Consider the following 17,332-nt stretch of genomic DNA (forward strand, 5'->3'; position numbering starts at 1 on the left):
CCATTGGCCGTTAGGAACTCAGGACAATTGTCATTCAATACTAATTGGCTTTGGTCTGATGAACTTATCGTTTCGGTGGGTCTAGGATGGGTCAGACTGAAAGGTAGGGGTTTGTGAGCAGACTTCACTCATCTGTGGCAGCAGATGAGGGGGGGGGGGGGGGGGGTCGTGGATGGAGTGATGGAATGGGAGAACCATCAAATCTGACGACACAAATTTAACTTCCGATTTTTTGAGCATTTTAAGGTAGAGCAGAATGAAGCTGATGAGCTTTTGCGAACACGTCATCCTCCAGACACAACATCACACCGAAGGAGACGTGCGTGCGCCTGCCTGGGCGTGCAAGTGATAGTGTGTATGCGCGTGCGTGCATGTGTGTGCAAACCACAGTGCAGCCAGTGGAGGTGAACGCCTGCTTCAGTTCTATTCAGGTTTAAGCCTTGATGGTGATTCTTGATAAGGATATCACAGGGTACATTTTTTGATACAACATCATCAATACAAATAAACCCTGTGGGTCTTGTGCAGGCATCTCGGCACAAATGCGACACTTGTCCTGGGTCTGTGGTATCGACATGAGACAAAATAAGGTGCCATGGACCACTGGCATATCCAGGCTTATTTTGCCCCATGGTGGTCAGTCACTGGTTACATGATGTGCTGTGGTCGCCCTGGTATGTTGAGGTGCGCATGCCCACTAAAGAGGACGCAGCGGCTCCATGTGTGTTGAGGCGCATTATTTGGCAACAGAGGCGGCAGCGGGGAGGGCCGAAAAAAAGAGGATATCCCCTGGATTTTTAAAAAGCAACGATTTATCGAGGTTAATTGCAGATAAAAGATCCCCTGGTCGACCATCGGGGGAGAACGGGTCCCAAATCGACCGAGTAAGTTGACTTAGGTGTATCTGAAGTTTTTCTGTGGCTGGATTGAGGGAAGCCTTTTATTCGGACTCGTCGCGAGGAGCCAGGTTTTCCTCCACCTATCTGTGACGATAGAGGAGCTGATGGGCTGCTGAAAAGTAACACTTCTCCGCAGAGCCAAAGGTTGAGCGAGGGAGGGCGGGTGGGGGGTTCGATACAAATGTATCGTTTGTGCTGTTTTTCTCTCTATATACGCTACGATGTATACATCCCATCTGGACTTGGATGTTGTTATTCACAAGTCGTTGAATGAGGTAAGGGTAATTACGTTAGGTCGTCATCGATGCATTGTTGATATGCTCAATCCCGGTCGGCCGGTAGTTGATCCGAGTTTCTGACTTCAACGTTCTTATTCGAACAGGATACCCGGGGAAACAGTCAGTGAAGCGGCCTAACATTACACACTTGAGGAGAGTGGGATGAAAGTTTGCCCTAATCGCACCATTCCCCGGTTTCTCAGATGTACTCAAGAGATTCGGATTCGGTTCTGGATGGTATGGGTCATGCAATCCGAGGGCAATGGTGCTGTGGACCTGGGTGTTATTTATCACTTTTGTGGGTGTCCACTGTGAACTTGCTAGCATAGCAAGGTCAGATGATTGTGATAAACTGCTTTCCGAGCTAAGCTGGGTTGATGTTTTGTTGTGTGATATGTGTAGTGTTAGCTCGCTAACTAATCACACAGTCGGTTCCTCCGGAGCGGCTGTGCTGTTCGGAGGACGCCGGGTGGTCTCGCAGGGTGGGCTGGGTTTACTTTTTAAAGGGATCCGTCTCCACGGATTAATAGATAGTGTAATGGTGGTCGTTACAGTCTGGTTTCAGCCCCGTGGCACCACCAGTGTTGGTTCTGTATCTGGTAGCTGATCTTCATACTTCGCTGTGACAACCGGAGTCTTCCTCCTCTTAAAGCTGAACGCACACACACGAACTCTTCCTCTCGCGCGGCCAGATGCACGCACACACATTTCCTCTCGAGACGGAGCTCGTCCCTTTGCTCCCTGACAAAGCTGTAGTACAAGACTCCTGTTAATACTATTCGTTTCTTCTACATGGTTTCAACCCCAAAGCATGACAGATAAACATTTGATGATTCACCTTTCAACATTACAAGATGATATTTACAGTGTAACTATATCATAACACTGTTGTCAGAACTGTTATGACAATAGGCAATGTAAGCAACGATTGGTTGTTTTAATGGCATTTTGAACGGAAATGGAAAACTATTTTTGCGTTTGCTATTTATACAACAGGGCTGGCCTGTTCTATATATATCATTTTTGTCAAGAAGTAACAACAGTTTATCCGGCGCCGAATAATGGAGCGTGGTCTGGTGTTGTGAGTATGCAGTATGAAGAGGCAATGGACAAAAACAAAGATATTACAGCTTGGAGACAACACGCTCGTGCGCATCATTAACCGTTATGTATTGACATGTGATACAGGGTGCATAAATATGTAGGATGTCGTTTATTGATCATATTTAACTGGAAAATAATAGGCAAAGAGCTAATTTTCAGCCACTTGCATTTTTTTTTTGTTGAAAGAACAATGTCCGTCCATCTAAACAATGGCCCTGAAAGGCATCATTTGAAGATAACAATAGGTCCCTGGGTTGCTGTATTGATCGAGCACCACTGTGAGCACAATGCAGGTTGGCTTCAGTTAGGGCCTGAGGCACTTCTCAATGCCATTATGTCGGACGGGTTGGAACAACGCGCAGCCGTTTGTTGAAAAGTTGATTAAAATGGTTCTTGATCTCTTTTTTATATGTGCTCCTTTTAAACCCTTATCTTTCACATTTTGCTGTACCCCGTCTCTGCTCCATACTATGATATTGTTAAGTCCCCTCAACCAGTCTTTCCGCCCTGTTTGCTTTCCATGAATACCTACCCCAATGTTTACATTCAGAAAAAAGCCAATCCGAGTCGTTGTGTAATGAGCCTCTGTTCTGGAAAGGCTCATTGGTTTGCCACATTGTGAGCCTCTGCACATGACTTTAGGGGTCACAGGCCAAGCGCTTGGTCAGCACTTCGTGACTACAACGCACACACATCCACACATATTGTATGTGTCTTTCTCTACATCTATCTATATCTATATCTCGATATAGATTAGACACCCACACACTTTATAGATACATGTAAGATGTCAGATACACACATTGTTAAGCTAAAGCCATTCATCCCACAGCACCTAATGCTTTAAGATGGCATGGCAGGTGTCTAGCAGTGTCTAGCAGAGTCCAGCTTGTACTGCTCAGCTCTGGGTCAGCCTAAGCCCACGCTTCTTTTCTTACTCCTTGATGCCTTTTTATGTTTTTATAAGTGTAGGTCTGGGACCCTGTAAAGATTAAATACAGTGGTTGTGGTGGAGGCAGATCATCTAGAATTGACATCTTTATGTCGCACATTGTCATACTTACCCTTATTTGGTTGGGAATAAATGTAGAGAAGTTGGAAGGCAGGGGGACAGGGGTTTACTGTTAGTCATCCTCTATGCATCCCCTGCCTTCTTATTGAGTCTACAAAGATATTTTCAAGAAAAAGTCATAAACAAATAATTCCTCAGGTTCAGGCCTCATGGACGGCGGACGCACAACAGAACAAAAATGACGATGCACGTTGCGATTGTGCCATGAGATTTGTTCATGAGTTGGTGATAATGATGTTGAAATTGAAAAATGGAAATATCTGTGTCAATATCTGCCTTTTCGTGTGTGTGTGTGTGTGTGTGTGTGTGTGTGTGTGTGTGTGTGTGTGTGTGTGTGTGTGTGTGTGTGTGTGTGTGTGTGTGTGTGTGTGTGTGTGTGTGTGTGTGTGTGTGTGTGTGTGTGTGTGTGTGAAGTTGAGCTTCCATGCAGATGACATCTGAAACCTGTCAGCCATCCTGGTCCACCCGGTTACAAAGATAGGGTCCCTGTACGAGTGAGGGGGGGGAGTGTGTGTGGGGGGGGGGGGGGGTTGTGGTGGTGGTTGGATAGAAGGGGGGGGTCAGCAGGGGTTGATCTGGTTCGGTTGGGTGTAGGGAGTGTAGTGAACCCACATGTATACGTTGAGATCAACACAACCAACAAAGAGGCATTTGAAATTAGTGCATGGCTTGTAAGATTGTGAGTGCTGCAATGGCATCCCATCTCCATCACCCCTTCTATCCTCCTCCACCACCTTCCCTCCAGTCCACACAGAACGTAGTTCACCCCAGTCCTCTTCCCCACCCCGCTCCACAGACCGGAGAATCACCGCCGACGTCGGAGCCCAACGTCTGATCCTGAACCTTAAGGGTTAAACCTGCCTCGGCTCCCCTCTCTTACAGTCACACACACATAGCCACACGCACGCACACACACACACACACACACACACACACACAGACACATACACACACACGTGCAAAGCCACGCATTTACACACACATAGCTGCATACAATCACACACACATACACCCAGCGACACACACACACACACACACACACACACACACACACACACACACACACACACACACACACACACACACACACACACACACACACACACACACACACACACACTAGCCGACCGGTTTAAACCAGTTCTCAGGGAAAAAAATGTGCTTTGTGTGTCCCACCGAATCCTGGGAAGGGGCATGTCATATGTATCTCCATGATATCAATGTAATTAGAAATAAATATCCAAATAAATGACCACCGCCAACCTAGCCACTGGGCATGAGCTGTTTCTGTTGGGTTTCAAGTGGGTTCTCCTTCACTGGTCCGGTTCGGTTGGTGGTAACGCGGGCTTGCCACCATAACTATTTTAAGAAGGGGGGGTGGGGCAGGGCTGTGTAGTACAGAGTACGCCACTGAAAACTAGTCCAAACAGAAAGGGTTAACCGTTTTCCCCCCTCAACACACAGCTTCCTGTATTGCGTTGTTGGGTGCACTGTGGTTCCGGGAGACCAGTGAGTGGTCTCTTTATAATCGCGGTTTGGTGGCAAGGTGGCTCATTGAGGCCGTATGAGCTGGACATCACCTCACTCTGCTCCGTCTGTGTAATAATGTGGCTTTGTTCTCCGATTGTTTGAACCGTTTAAGGCAGTGAGCAGGGTCTCAATGTAGACCTTCTCGTGAGGGGGCCGGATGTGATTTAAGAGCCACCATGTGGATGTCTGGTCCAATACATTTGTGTGAGAGTTGGAGGATGTCGTTTAGCCATTTGCGGAAACCATCAGCTCAGTCGTAAAGCCATTTCAGAGAGAGGTGGACCAAACTACCATCAAATAGCGTTACAATTATAGTCATATTTAAGACACTTCATTATTGGTGCATTTGAATCATTATATTTCATATATCGGGGTCAATTATATGTTAAAATACCTTGCCTACACCTCACTCAAGAGCAGTACCACAGTGACCACATTCATCTACATGGGTGTCGTCGGGGCCCTTACTGCTTTTATCACCTGTAGCTGATTCAAGGTCAGCCAGCACTTGCGAGGTATATACACAGATAATGCATGTCGCTCTTTTCAATAGCAGTCTCCGTTGCAGAGTGACTCTGATGTCTTTAGTAGGTGCACCGATTTGTGTCGCGCTCCTGACGGTATAGAATGCATTGGACTTCACTTGAACTCAGCCGGTGTGGTGACTCATGCACACTCTCGATTATCAGTTTCAAGCAGACACAGAAATGTGTGAAACCTCAAGGGCAACATTTAAGTTATTAAGTTAGGACATTTCTCCCTAAATGTACAATGTGTGAGGAACTGCCTCAAATCTGGGTGTTATTACATTGGTAACATTGGTATGTTTCTGTTGAATTCTATCTATTTAGCCCATATGGGAGATGTCTAAAATACAGCCATGGTTAGTCATACATTCTGTTTATTCACTTGGAATGGGAATAGCTTAGTCTATTTAGATTCTTGCACTGAGTCCAACTACACAAACAGCAGTCCAACATTGTGTCTTGTCTCTATCTTCCACCTTTGGTAGAGACAGTCATCGTTGTCGCTCATGTTTGTTCTTTAAGATGAAGATTAAAGCTCAAATATGGCACACAAAACAGACACAGGTTCAAAGTATCTTCTGTCACATTTAGAAATATTTAAGATTTATATCCTCAACATTTAAAGAAATAAAGACCTATTGCTGAATAACCTGTTCCGGCTGTTTCTCTCAAGGCCTGCGCTAATGCAGCCGACGTGATCCCAGTGGTTTTCGTTGCCAAACCAACACATCTTTAGTGTTATTTCTAACAGCCCGTCTCTAGTTGTAACTGCTAAGTAAAGGTCTGTTCCTTCTCCCCAGGAGGATGTCTGAAGAGGCGGTCCGCCAGACACGCAGCCAGAAGAGAGCGCTGGAGAAAGACGCTCCGGCGGCCCCCTCCGAGCTGTCCGACACCGAGAGCGACGGCAAGAAGCCCAAGATGGACGACCTCGAGCCAGAAAACCAGTCTGCCCAACCGAACCATGACGTCAGGCCTGCACTTACTGACGAACAGAGTCCATCCCGGGTGGAACCCGAGGCGGCGGAGAGTCGCGAGGAACCTGCGCTGAGCCGGCTTCTGCTGCCTTTGGTGCCGACCGAAACGCCTCCGCCGACGAAGGAGGACCCAGAGCAGACCCCTACCCAGACTCTGATCAAGACCCCGATCCAGGCTCCGGTCCAGACCCAGACCCAGACCCTGATCCCGATCCCGATCCCGATCCAGACCCCGACCCCGATCCTGGCCGCGACCCCGATCCCAATCCAGCCCCTGATCCAGACTCCGACCCCGGCCCGGACCCCGACCCCGACCCAGATACCGACCTCGCAGTCGGTTGAACCCATCCCAGACAACCGGACTGACCAAAAGGACCGGGCCGGCAGGGTAAAGGCAGAACCCGCCGTGGTTGTTGATCCCCGGAGCCGGCTCCGCCCGGCAGAAGCGAAGGGGTCTGGCGGTATTCTAGCTGCCGGGGAGGTGAAAGCCACCATTAAAGTGGAGGTTCAGACAGCGGAGCCTGTGGATATGAGCACCTCAAAAGGGTGAGAATAACGTTATGTAATAATAATAATGTTCCTGCTTAGTTCCCATTAACTAACTCAAGATACAAATGTAGCCCTAAATATAGTATGAGGTGACCCTTGACGTAGAAGGGAGAAACACATTGCATTATGTGTAGATGCGCCAAGACTTTACAGCTTATAGAAAGTGCATGCGTAGGTGTGTGTGTGTGCGTGTTCTAGGTCCCCCCAGCCTCCCTCCATTTTCCCCCGCTCTCCACCTGAACCCCAAAAGTCCGCTCACACAAAATGAGGCCTGTGTGTCACAAACCGGTTCCAGCCGGGGGTTGCCATGGTTTCGACGGTGTGAGGAACAGCAGGGGGGAGGGTGGTAGTGTGGGAGGGGGCCCGACACACACACACACACACACACGTGATGATGACTTTTTGTCATGTGACTTCGTTGGAAGAGTAGTGATGAATCCACCGGAAGGGTTAGTCCAATAACGTTGACACCCCCACTATGTTTTTAAGTGGTCAGTCAAGAGAGCGATCGGACTCTCTGTAAATTGGCCCAATCATCCGCATTATCTGTATGCCCCGATGTCATTAAAACTAATGCCCACATTCTGAAATCTAAGGTGCTGTTCAAAGACCTCCCCATTCCTGTGATTAATATCAATCAAAATAATTGCAAATGAGACATAAGTGTAAGCATGCTATCAAGTCATTCATCTTAAATGTGTGAAAGTTAGCTACCCTCCAGTTTACCCAGCCCTCCCTTGTGAATAAAGAAAAAACATATTCTATTTATACCCATGCCGTTTCTATTAAAAGCTTCCCCCACATGTGGCTTGGCATTAGCACCAGTTTAAAATAAACATATAAAGAAGGCCTGACTTGGCTTTCAGAGACACGTAAGATATCAATACTTGGAGTATTGAATTTAGCCGGAGTCATGAGTGCCACTAACTTAGTCTCCGTCTCTAAATGTGTTCTTAAAGTGTGTTTAGAGTAAAGAGGGAGTAATCTTGGGAAATTAATGTTTGTATCTTTTATTGACTCTGTTAGCAACAGCGTAAAGAAGGAGAAGCGTCCGCCAGCCGATGACGACGATGACGACGACGACGTCATCATCCTATCAGACAATGAATCTTCCAGTCCACCAATGAACGGCCTAAGCCACTTCAAGGAGCTGGACACCGATCTGCTCATGGTAATGGTAACCCATCACATGTGTCCAAGCATGTGCACGACCAAGCTTCACTCCCCATTCCCCAGACCAAATAAGAGCAGAGAGTGGCCAGGTTTCTTCACTCCAAGCCAAAGGTTACCGTGTTCGAACCCCTGATTGTTTGTAGCTTACCTTTTTGGCATGACCTCGCCTAATAACCTGGTTATAATATGAGATCCTTTTGATAAAAGTAACTGATAAATGGCAAAATTACATTGAAATGTAACTCAAATCACAGGTGTATTACCAATGAGGGGTCATTTTTTATATTGTATATTGTGGCATGGCCTACTCAATGTAGAGCTATGTTGAGTCGTGTTTAGGAGTATCACCTACTGGTGCCGTGTGCATACGGGGAACATGGTGATATGAACGGATCGAAGGTTGTAATGTTTACATTTGTGCCTTGATTCTCCATTTCTCTTTTTGTTTTCGTCTTATACCCTTTATTTAGTCAATTCAGGCTGTTCATACTTTCTGCTGTGACAACCTACTGGCCCTCTCTTGACTCAGAAGATCAAATGAGATGTAACGATGATGACGAGCAACCTATTTGAAAAATACATAGAAAGCACGCACAGGCTCTTGTACACTATCTGTGTGCCTCCAAACATAGCCGATGTGTTGTGTATTTGTATTCTTACCAGTATCTGCATGCTGCCACCACTGCACAGCTCTACCACCCCCGTCCACTGTAGCATGACCAGAGTTACTAATTGATGTTATGGTCTTGTGGGGGTGTATTTGTGTGTGTGCTTGTGCAGAAGAGCAGCCCAGAAGAGAGGGAGCGCATCATCAAGCAGCTGAAAGAGGAGCTCAGGCTGGAGGAGGCCAAACTGGTGCTGCTTAAGAAACTCAGACAGAGTCAGATCCAGAAGGACACACTTCAGAAGGTAAACACACACACACACACACACACACACACACACACACACACACACACACACACACACACACACACACACACACACACACACACACACACACACACACACACACACACACACACACACACACACACACACACACACACACACACACACACACTGTGGTGAGCAACATCATCCCGCCTTCCATATTCCTATAGGGTGATTGATGACCGTTGTTCTCCTCTGTCGTTCCCCTCCCAGCCCTCGGGCCTGTCTGGCTCCGCCGCTCCCCCCCCCCTGATCCGGGGAACCATTACAGGGAATAAGCTCTCCCAACAGGTCAGCGGTCGCTTGACAAACCTACACACACAAGTAGTGCGTCTATCTATCTATCTATCTATCTATCTATCTATCTATCTATCTATCTATCTATCTCTATATATCTCAGCTAGAAAGCAAATAACCTTTTGTTCCTCCCCCCCCCCCCCCCCCCCCCCACAGATTGCGACAGGTCGTAGTTCGGGGACGGTTATCCCTCCCCCTCTAGTGCGAGGCGGGCAGCAGTTGTCGTCCAAGCATGGCTCCCAGATCATCATGCCACCTCTCGTAAGAGGGGCCCAGGTAAGGCACATTTACATCGGCATTCAACTACCAAAACAAGATTTTCCCAAATAATTAGCATATTGAAAATCAATACCAATTGAGTCTGGTAGTGTAAACTGGATGGCACTTTTGGCAAAGAAATATTAAAGACTTAAAAGCCATGGCTTATTTTATTTTGCTTTGTCTGTCTGTCTCTGTGTCTGTCTCTGTGGTCTACCCTGCTATGGTGCTATCAATGTCCCCCTCTTTCCCCACCTGCTCTGCCCTCGCTTCCCTGTGCTGTCCCCCTCTTGGCTCTGGGTGTCCTTCCTTATTGTTTTCCTGGTTAGCCCATCTCTGTTTCTCCACAGCAGATCCAGGCTCTCCGTCAGCAGCAGCAGGCGCAGCAGCAGCAGCAGCAGCAGCAGCAGCAGCAGCAGTTGGCTGCTTCTGGTGGCCCTGGGTCAGGTCCCCCTCCCTTGCTGTTGGGGACCAGAATCTCAGCTCCCGGCTCCCAGGGCCAAAGGGGTATGGGCCAGTCAGGCCTCGTTAGGGTTGGCAATGTTGGCAATACTAACTTGCTGGTCAATATGTCACAGGTATGTGGTCGTTCCAAGTTAAGACATGCGGAAAACGCACTCAACCACAATTGTGTGAAAATGCAAGCTTATATCATTATTATAAAAAAAGAAAATATTTCGTTTTTCATTTAAATTAGGTGGTATTCATTGATAGTCATAATAATTCACATTCTGTATAATTTGAATAGGCCTATACGCTAGTTTGCAAGTGGCAAGGTTCTGTCATTACCATTCATTACCATTAATAAGCCATTTTTTCCCATATTTCCCATAATTTTGCATTTTCAATAACGAGTGATGTTTGTATAAAAACAGACGTCTGTTTGAATATGCGATTGCGCTACTGAATGTGTTTTGAATGTGATTTGGTGCGGACGCTCTTAAATTAGGACAGACCGGGTTGCCGTATTTGACCAGATCGTCGTCCAAGCGCTCAAATGGACGTGTTGATATGTTACTAGGGCTGATTATGGTCCCACGTTCCCGCAACGCAAGGGGGTTACGGGCCTGTTACGTCCTTGCGCTACCTCCTTGCGTCCACCTCAAGGGCCTTTTTCTTAAACGTTTTTAGATCAAGCAATAGGACGAGAAATAAATCAAAAATTTGGTAGATTTCGCTAATACAAGCTAGTTTAACTTAAAGTGGTTAGCAAGTAACGGCAAGAAAAACCACCACCTTGACTGACTGACCAGCATTGTGTTAAAATGGCCCAGATACCCATCACCAACTTTTTCTGCAGAATTGAAGCCAAATCAACTAAAGTAGGACGTGTGAAAAGTTTTGTTTTCAAGAAATACAAGTAGCTTGACCGATTGTTTATAATGTTTACATTACGGTGAATTGATTCTAGTTTTTTCTTGTAACGCAATAGGTTTGATATGTTAATAGTAATTGACCATCCAGAAAAGGGTTTTTACAAATTATAATTTGTGATCTGTTACACCTATTAACCTATATAATTGTTCCATTCCCAAAGGCATCGTCAACCAACTTAAAGGCCTCCTCTATGACATCCCAGTCAGGAAGCAGCAACATGTCTGTGGTCAATATAAATGATACCCCAGCAAGCCGCCAGGCTGCTGCTAAACTGGCCCTGCGCAAACAATTGGAAAAGACCCTCTTGGAGATTCCTCCACCAAAACCCCCTGCGCCAGAATTCAACTTCTTGCCCTCGGCTGCAAATAATGAATTCATCTACCTGGTGGGATTGGAAGAAGTTGTACAAAATCTGCTTGATACTATCCACAGAGGTACATCACAGTTGCTTGCTGTTCTCTCTTATTATATGTTTACAATTAGCAGGATGATTAAATCTATCTTACGAATATGTTTCCCATGTTATCTTAACTGACAAAGCCCCTTGGTTTCCTGTTTCTGTCCATCTCAGGAAAGACGGGTGTTGCAACATCTAAGCTTAATCCCAGAGAACCCTTCACCTGCACCCAGTGCAGCACCGACTTCACCTGCCGCTGGAGGCAGGACAAGGCAAAGGGTGGGACCATCCTCTGTGAGGACTGTATGTCATCCAATCAGAAGAAGGCTTTGAAAGCGGAGCACACCAATAGGCTCAAAGCTGCGTTCGTGAAGGCCCTGCAGCAGGAGCAGGAAATAGAGCAGCGCATCCTTCAGCAGTCCGCCTCACCGGTCTCCCACAGCACCTCCTCCACTTCCTCCTCCTCTTCCTCATCCCCATCGATGAAGGCAGACCAGCTGGGCGCACAGCAGCTGAAGCAAGTCCAGGCGAGGGTGTCCTCCATGCAGCATCAGCACCATCACCAGCATAGTAGAGGACAGAACATCGTTCACCACCACTCTTCCAGCATCAAGCAGGTACATCTTCCATTTTATGTTTGTCTATACTCTGTATTTGCCACCCTGTCAATTGAATATGTATTTGATAAACTGTTCACATTGTTTGTGTACAAAAATCCTGTGTCTCCATTGCATAACTCAATTCTAATTCATGTTTTCGTTTGTGCTGCCTTCTCTCTCTACCTTTGCTGCTTTGGATCCATGATCTTCCTCCATCCCCTCTGCAGAGCCCTCAGGGCCAGCTGTCCCGAGGCACTGTTTCGTCCATGGGGGTGAGGGGAGTCCCCCACTCGTTCTCCTCCTCCTCCCAGCTGCAGAGCGCAGTAGCAGCCGCGGCCTTGGTCAACCGGCCTGGTAAGCATGCCCATGTGTCCCGCCCCTCTGCCCAGAGCTTAAAGGTGAGCAGCAGGGGGATCAGCGGCAGAAGCAGTGTCAGCGGACACGGAGGTAGTGCATCAGCCAGTGCATGGAAGAAGCAGAGCGACAGCCACACAGGTAGACTCACTCTTAACCCCAGCCCGCCGACCTCACTGGCCCCTGCGACCTCTGCTCTCTAAACTGTCCGTTTCTTGTCTCGTCCAAAAACAAAAGTCCTGTGCTTTTTTAAAACGTCAAATACAACGAGGAGTCGTATCATAGTGTATTTCCATGCGGTGGATGGGATTTTGTACAGGAGACGTGTTTTCGGACATGGCAAAAACAACTCCCTAAATCTCTTCTTCTCCTACCTTAGCCCCTCTGTTGGTGGTTTGGTTTCTTCCTTCATTTAGCAGTATCCCTACTTAGTTTTTTTCTAATAAGATACAAGGTGTAGGATAACCAGTTTTTCTAAGAAGGTACATGGTGTAAGATTACAAGTAGTTATTCTGCCAATGGTCATCTTCACATTTTGTTTGTGTGTGTGTGTGTGTGTGTGTGTGTGTGTGTGTGTGTGTGTGTGTGTGTGTGTGTGTGTGTGTGTGTGTGTGTGTGTGTGTGTGTGTGTGTGTGTGTGTGTGTGTGTGTGTGTGTGTGTGTGTGTTATTTATATAGATAAAGAGATTGATATAGGTGGATGGATGGACTTTATATATAATAACAGATTAACTTAAATAGACAACCACTTTAGTTCCATGTTCAGAGCTAATGTGTCGCGGGTTTACCTGTTTCCACAGGAGTAACCATGGCTTATGTCAACCCAAGTCTTTCCGGCCATAAGACCTCATCCACCGTCGACGCTCGTCAGAGGGAGTACCTTCTGGACATGATTCCATCGCGCTCGATCTCCCAGACGGCAAACACGTGGAAATAAAGTGCAAAAAAACTATCTCATACTATTCATTGTTATTGAAGTTACTACTTTTTCCTCAGTTCCCATAATATGGTCCACAGCACTCCCCAGAGGACGGTTAAGGAAGTACTCTCTTTTAAAACAAATGTTTTTGCTTACCTGTTATGGTTTATGTTATAGTTTCCTCTATTTCAACACTGCTTTTATTTTTAAGATCACTGTTTGTGGATCATTGTGCAAGATTGTTTTTACTCATTTACGGTTAAGAACATACAAAGTATCTCACCTGTTTTGTGAAGATGACCCAGTTTTTAAACATACAAAACACAGTGTGTGCACACTTGTACACGCTGTTACTGTTCTTTAGTTCTATGTTGAGGTTCCTCCTGGGGAAAGATAGCAGTACTCAGTTTTTTGGAGCGTACACGACTTACCTCTGGACAAACCCAGCAAAGAGATTACACATTCATGACATTTTTAAGTCAAATGAATACCTTACTTTTATATATATGTATGTATATATATATGTGTATATATATATATATATATATATATATATATATATATATATATATATATATATATATATATATATATATATATATATATATATATATATATATATATATATATATATATATATATATATATATCAGAATCTCTTCATACCCTTAAACAAACCCCCTTCACGTTAGGGTTTAAAGACGATCAGATAGATTTGAAAAGCTTTCAGCACATAACCCCTGTAGTTGGAAGGTTTGAATTTTCTTTGTATTTACTTTAAGTTATTTGTTATTTTTACTGTTTAAATTACAATGTAAATTGTGGATTTTGCAAGAAAATTTTGCTCAAGTTTATTTTTTTCTGTCGGTTTTTACAGTGCATGCCGAACTTTAAATTTATTCTCAGTTCATTATGTTCCATAGCTCAAAGCAATATGGTCTTATTTCTTTCTACATCTGTAATTACCATCTGTATTTTGCTTAATTTACAATAATGTCAACCATGTCATTTTATTTTGTGTGTGAGGGAAGTACTGATGTTAAAGTCAAACTTGCATAGCTGAATCGGACATCAGAGCCAGTTTTGCATCTAAATTTGATCATTGTCCTTCCAATAGATGGGGCCAATGTAAGGCCTTAAATCTATGTATAGGGCCGTTTTCTTGTAAAAAAAAAAAAAAACTTGGCAATACAATAATATTCGCTTGTGCCCCTCATTGTACCGCATAACTTTTCTTATCTCCATTCTGTACCGCAAAGTACAAACTAATGATAATGTTTGTTTGGTTTATGTTTTTCTCCCTAGCTCCTTAAGAAATAAAAAATATATACAAGTAATTGTAACCATTGTGTGTCATTTATTTGTCAATGATTAAGCATCCGCACACTTCTCACAATAGTTTCCTTATGAATAACTAGTTATTGATGTTATTGATTAACTTCCACCACCCTATGTAGGTGGTTTTATATTGTATTTTAAAACAAATTAATTGTGTTTACAGTACAGAGATATTTTCCATAAGAGATTGCATGAAAACTCATTTCATGCAACAAAAATCACAAATCATGATACTTGATGACACAACACATAGCTAACCTGTTACTAAACTGAACCAAATACCTTTAATTAACCTTTCTTTATAGGTCCATTACTTAATCACCTACCAACCCAGACATAAAAGGCCTGCCCAGAGGGCCGATCTAAATAACTAAGCTACCTGTAATACACTTTAGTTCAGCCTGAGGGCGCTGTGGTGCTCAGCCTGGTAGCACCAATATCCCAGCTGACCTGCTTCAGCTTCTGTTTTGTACTAAAGAAGATGGCGGCGTCCAAGGTGAAGCAGGACATGCCTCCTCCGGGAGGCTATGGCCCCGTTGATTACAAGAGAAACCTTCCAAAACGAGGACTCTCCGGTACAGACGAATTCCGTTAATACAATATGTGTCAATAATTTGTATTAAACAGTAAACCTGTTGCTACCTAGGCCTTGAGCTAATGAGAATCTGCAAATATGCTAATGCTTGCTAACTTAGACTTGACAACACATAATCTAACCATTTTTTAAATAATGTGTCATTGTTAGAATAACTGAGTAAAATAAATAGCCTTATGATGAATATGGTTAATGGAATCGACGATGTCATTATTGACTGGCAGTGCACGATCCGGTGTTTCTGCTTATATACATGCAACTGTGGCAGCTCCATTAATGACACAGGAAACGCAGAAACATGCATTTACTCAAACACATCGATAAACAACGTAAATTCAGACTATCCTTCAATTGAAGGTTTTAAATAAGTAAACGATTGACATTTTCCCATTGATTTCGGATGTTTTAATATCACGGGGCAACCATAAATGTAGTCAAGGGCAACATTGGTGTACTCAATGTTTTTCAATCCTATGACTTTAAACTAGGACTCAAAGCTGAATTACATCCAGCGAGGAAAACTAATGTTGTCATTTTACAATATTTTAGGCTACAGTATGTTCGGCATTGGCGTTGGTGTACTGGTATTTGGATACTGGAGGCTGTTTAAATGGAACAGAGAAAGGAGGTAATTCATTGTATTGGAAACCTATTGAAGGCAATGCATTTTTCCTCCAGTCTTGTTCTGATGAATGGTTGTGTGTTAAGGCGGTTGCAGATTGAGGAGTTGGAAGCCAGGGTAGCTCTTATGCCACTGCTGCAGGCGGAACATGACCGGAGGTAATGCTCATTTATAATAATTATGAATTTTGATGACATCTTTTCTGGAATAAATGGTTACAATTATTTTATTTTTTTACCAGGACCTTGAGAATGATGAGGGAAAATCTAGAAGAGGAAGCCGTCCTCATGAAAGATGTCCCAGGCTGGAAGGTAAGCTTGTAAAGCCTTTCATATTTCTACAAAAGCCCACTTATTTAAAACACTTATCTAAATACGAACCATCATTGATCTCTAAATGAGGCATTGGCCATTAAAAGTGAGCACAAACTCAGCTAACTACCTTTCAGCTTTGGGTGTCTGGTCCGTGCACAGTGCTGTCTCTAGCCAGAACTTTCCCTGTGGCATAGTAGCCTTTACGTTCTATAAACAAGCTGTGTGCATGTGGTTTTATGACAATTACAATGTGAGACCGAAGTCTGATGCAGTCTTGCTTCTATACATTTTCTTGCAGGTCGGTGAGAATGTGTACCATACAGATCGCTGGATAACACCTCCCTCAGAGGAGCTGTTCAACCTCAGACCCCGTGAAGAGCTTCTCCACAAACGCTTTGGGTTCCAGTGGTATGTTTAGCATCTGTCTGGAAGGATATCGTACTGGACTGTCAATGAAACGACAGCCCCATGCTGAACCTTGTAAATGTACAATAAAGTATGATTTTTCTGTAACGTATTCAGATTTACCCTTCTTTGAAACGGCCAAATTAATTGATGCCTAATTTTCTTTCAAGAAATGTAACATTGGAAATCTTAAAGTCCTTGAGAAAGGAGACTTAAAAATTCAGGGGGGCTGTGTGACATTCACTTAACTAAATTGAGCTCAATCATTTACAATTAAGTAAATGTACTTGCTGTTATCAATTACGTATAATTAATCTGTTCATATAGGTTTATAGAGCTGGGTATTGCCAGGTACCTCACAATTCATTTAGATTCTTAAGGTCTTGATTTGATATCGATCCAATACGTGCGGATGACAATTAGAAGTAACCCTTTCAAAATGAACCATTTCATTGTGCTTTAACAAGCAAAAAGGGAATACACCATTGTATAGTACGGTTCCTGAGCTAAACTTGCAGCATAAGTAAATCAAATGTAAAAGGGCATGTACATTTAGCCACTCGCTTCTAGATTACAATGGCTGCTTTAATGTAAATTAAATTCTATCGAAATTCAATTGAGAAATAAATTAGTGCGTTGATGAGTCGATATTTTTACCCAGCCCTAGTTTACGTTTGCACTAGAAAAGTACATTTCCTGGTTGTCAGCATAACCTCTGGGAGGCTGACTTAAATATGACAACAGAACCGTATTAGTTTATGTACTCAATGTAACTCCATGATTAACATTTCTATTTCCTGTATATTACTATACATCTC

General features: G+C 44.3%; 2 protein-coding genes across 10 annotated transcripts; both read left to right on the plus strand.

Moving 5' to 3' along the window:
• Positions 1-722: 722 nt before the first annotated feature.
• Positions 723-14,577, plus strand: LOC132463358 (transcriptional repressor p66 alpha-like). Of its 9 annotated transcripts, none has more exons than XM_060059442.1 (11): positions 723-884; positions 6,211-6,930; positions 7,960-8,104; positions 8,887-9,015; positions 9,253-9,366; positions 9,493-9,612; positions 9,924-10,172; positions 11,132-11,405; positions 11,543-11,985; positions 12,195-12,462; positions 13,122-14,577. In XM_060059442.1, the coding sequence occupies exons 2-11, from the start codon at positions 6,215-6,217 to the stop codon at positions 13,256-13,258; spliced, it is 2,595 nt and encodes an 864-aa protein (XP_059915425.1). In that variant the 5' UTR covers positions 723-884; positions 6,211-6,214; the 3' UTR covers positions 13,259-14,577. The 9 variants fall into 9 exon arrangements, with proteins under 9 accessions (XP_059915425.1, XP_059915432.1, XP_059915423.1 ...); XM_060059449.1 differs by lacking the exon at positions 723-884 and adding an exon at positions 906-1,174 and having other exon boundaries at positions 12,195-12,321; XM_060059440.1 differs by lacking the exon at positions 723-884 and adding an exon at positions 908-1,174.
• Positions 14,578-14,993: 416 nt separating this feature from the next.
• Positions 14,994-16,626, plus strand: ndufa13 (NADH:ubiquinone oxidoreductase subunit A13). Its single transcript, XM_060059454.1, has 5 exons — positions 14,994-15,153; positions 15,723-15,801; positions 15,882-15,953; positions 16,037-16,106; positions 16,408-16,626. The coding sequence occupies exons 1-5, from the start codon at positions 15,060-15,062 to the stop codon at positions 16,525-16,527; spliced, it is 435 nt and encodes a 144-aa protein (XP_059915437.1). The 5' UTR covers positions 14,994-15,059; the 3' UTR covers positions 16,528-16,626.
• Positions 16,627-17,332: the final 706 nt, after the last annotated feature.

The sequence above is a fragment of the Gadus macrocephalus genome, chromosome 8 (assembly GCF_031168955.1).
Source record: "Gadus macrocephalus chromosome 8, ASM3116895v1".
NCBI lineage: Eukaryota > Metazoa > Chordata > Actinopteri > Gadiformes > Gadidae > Gadus > Gadus macrocephalus.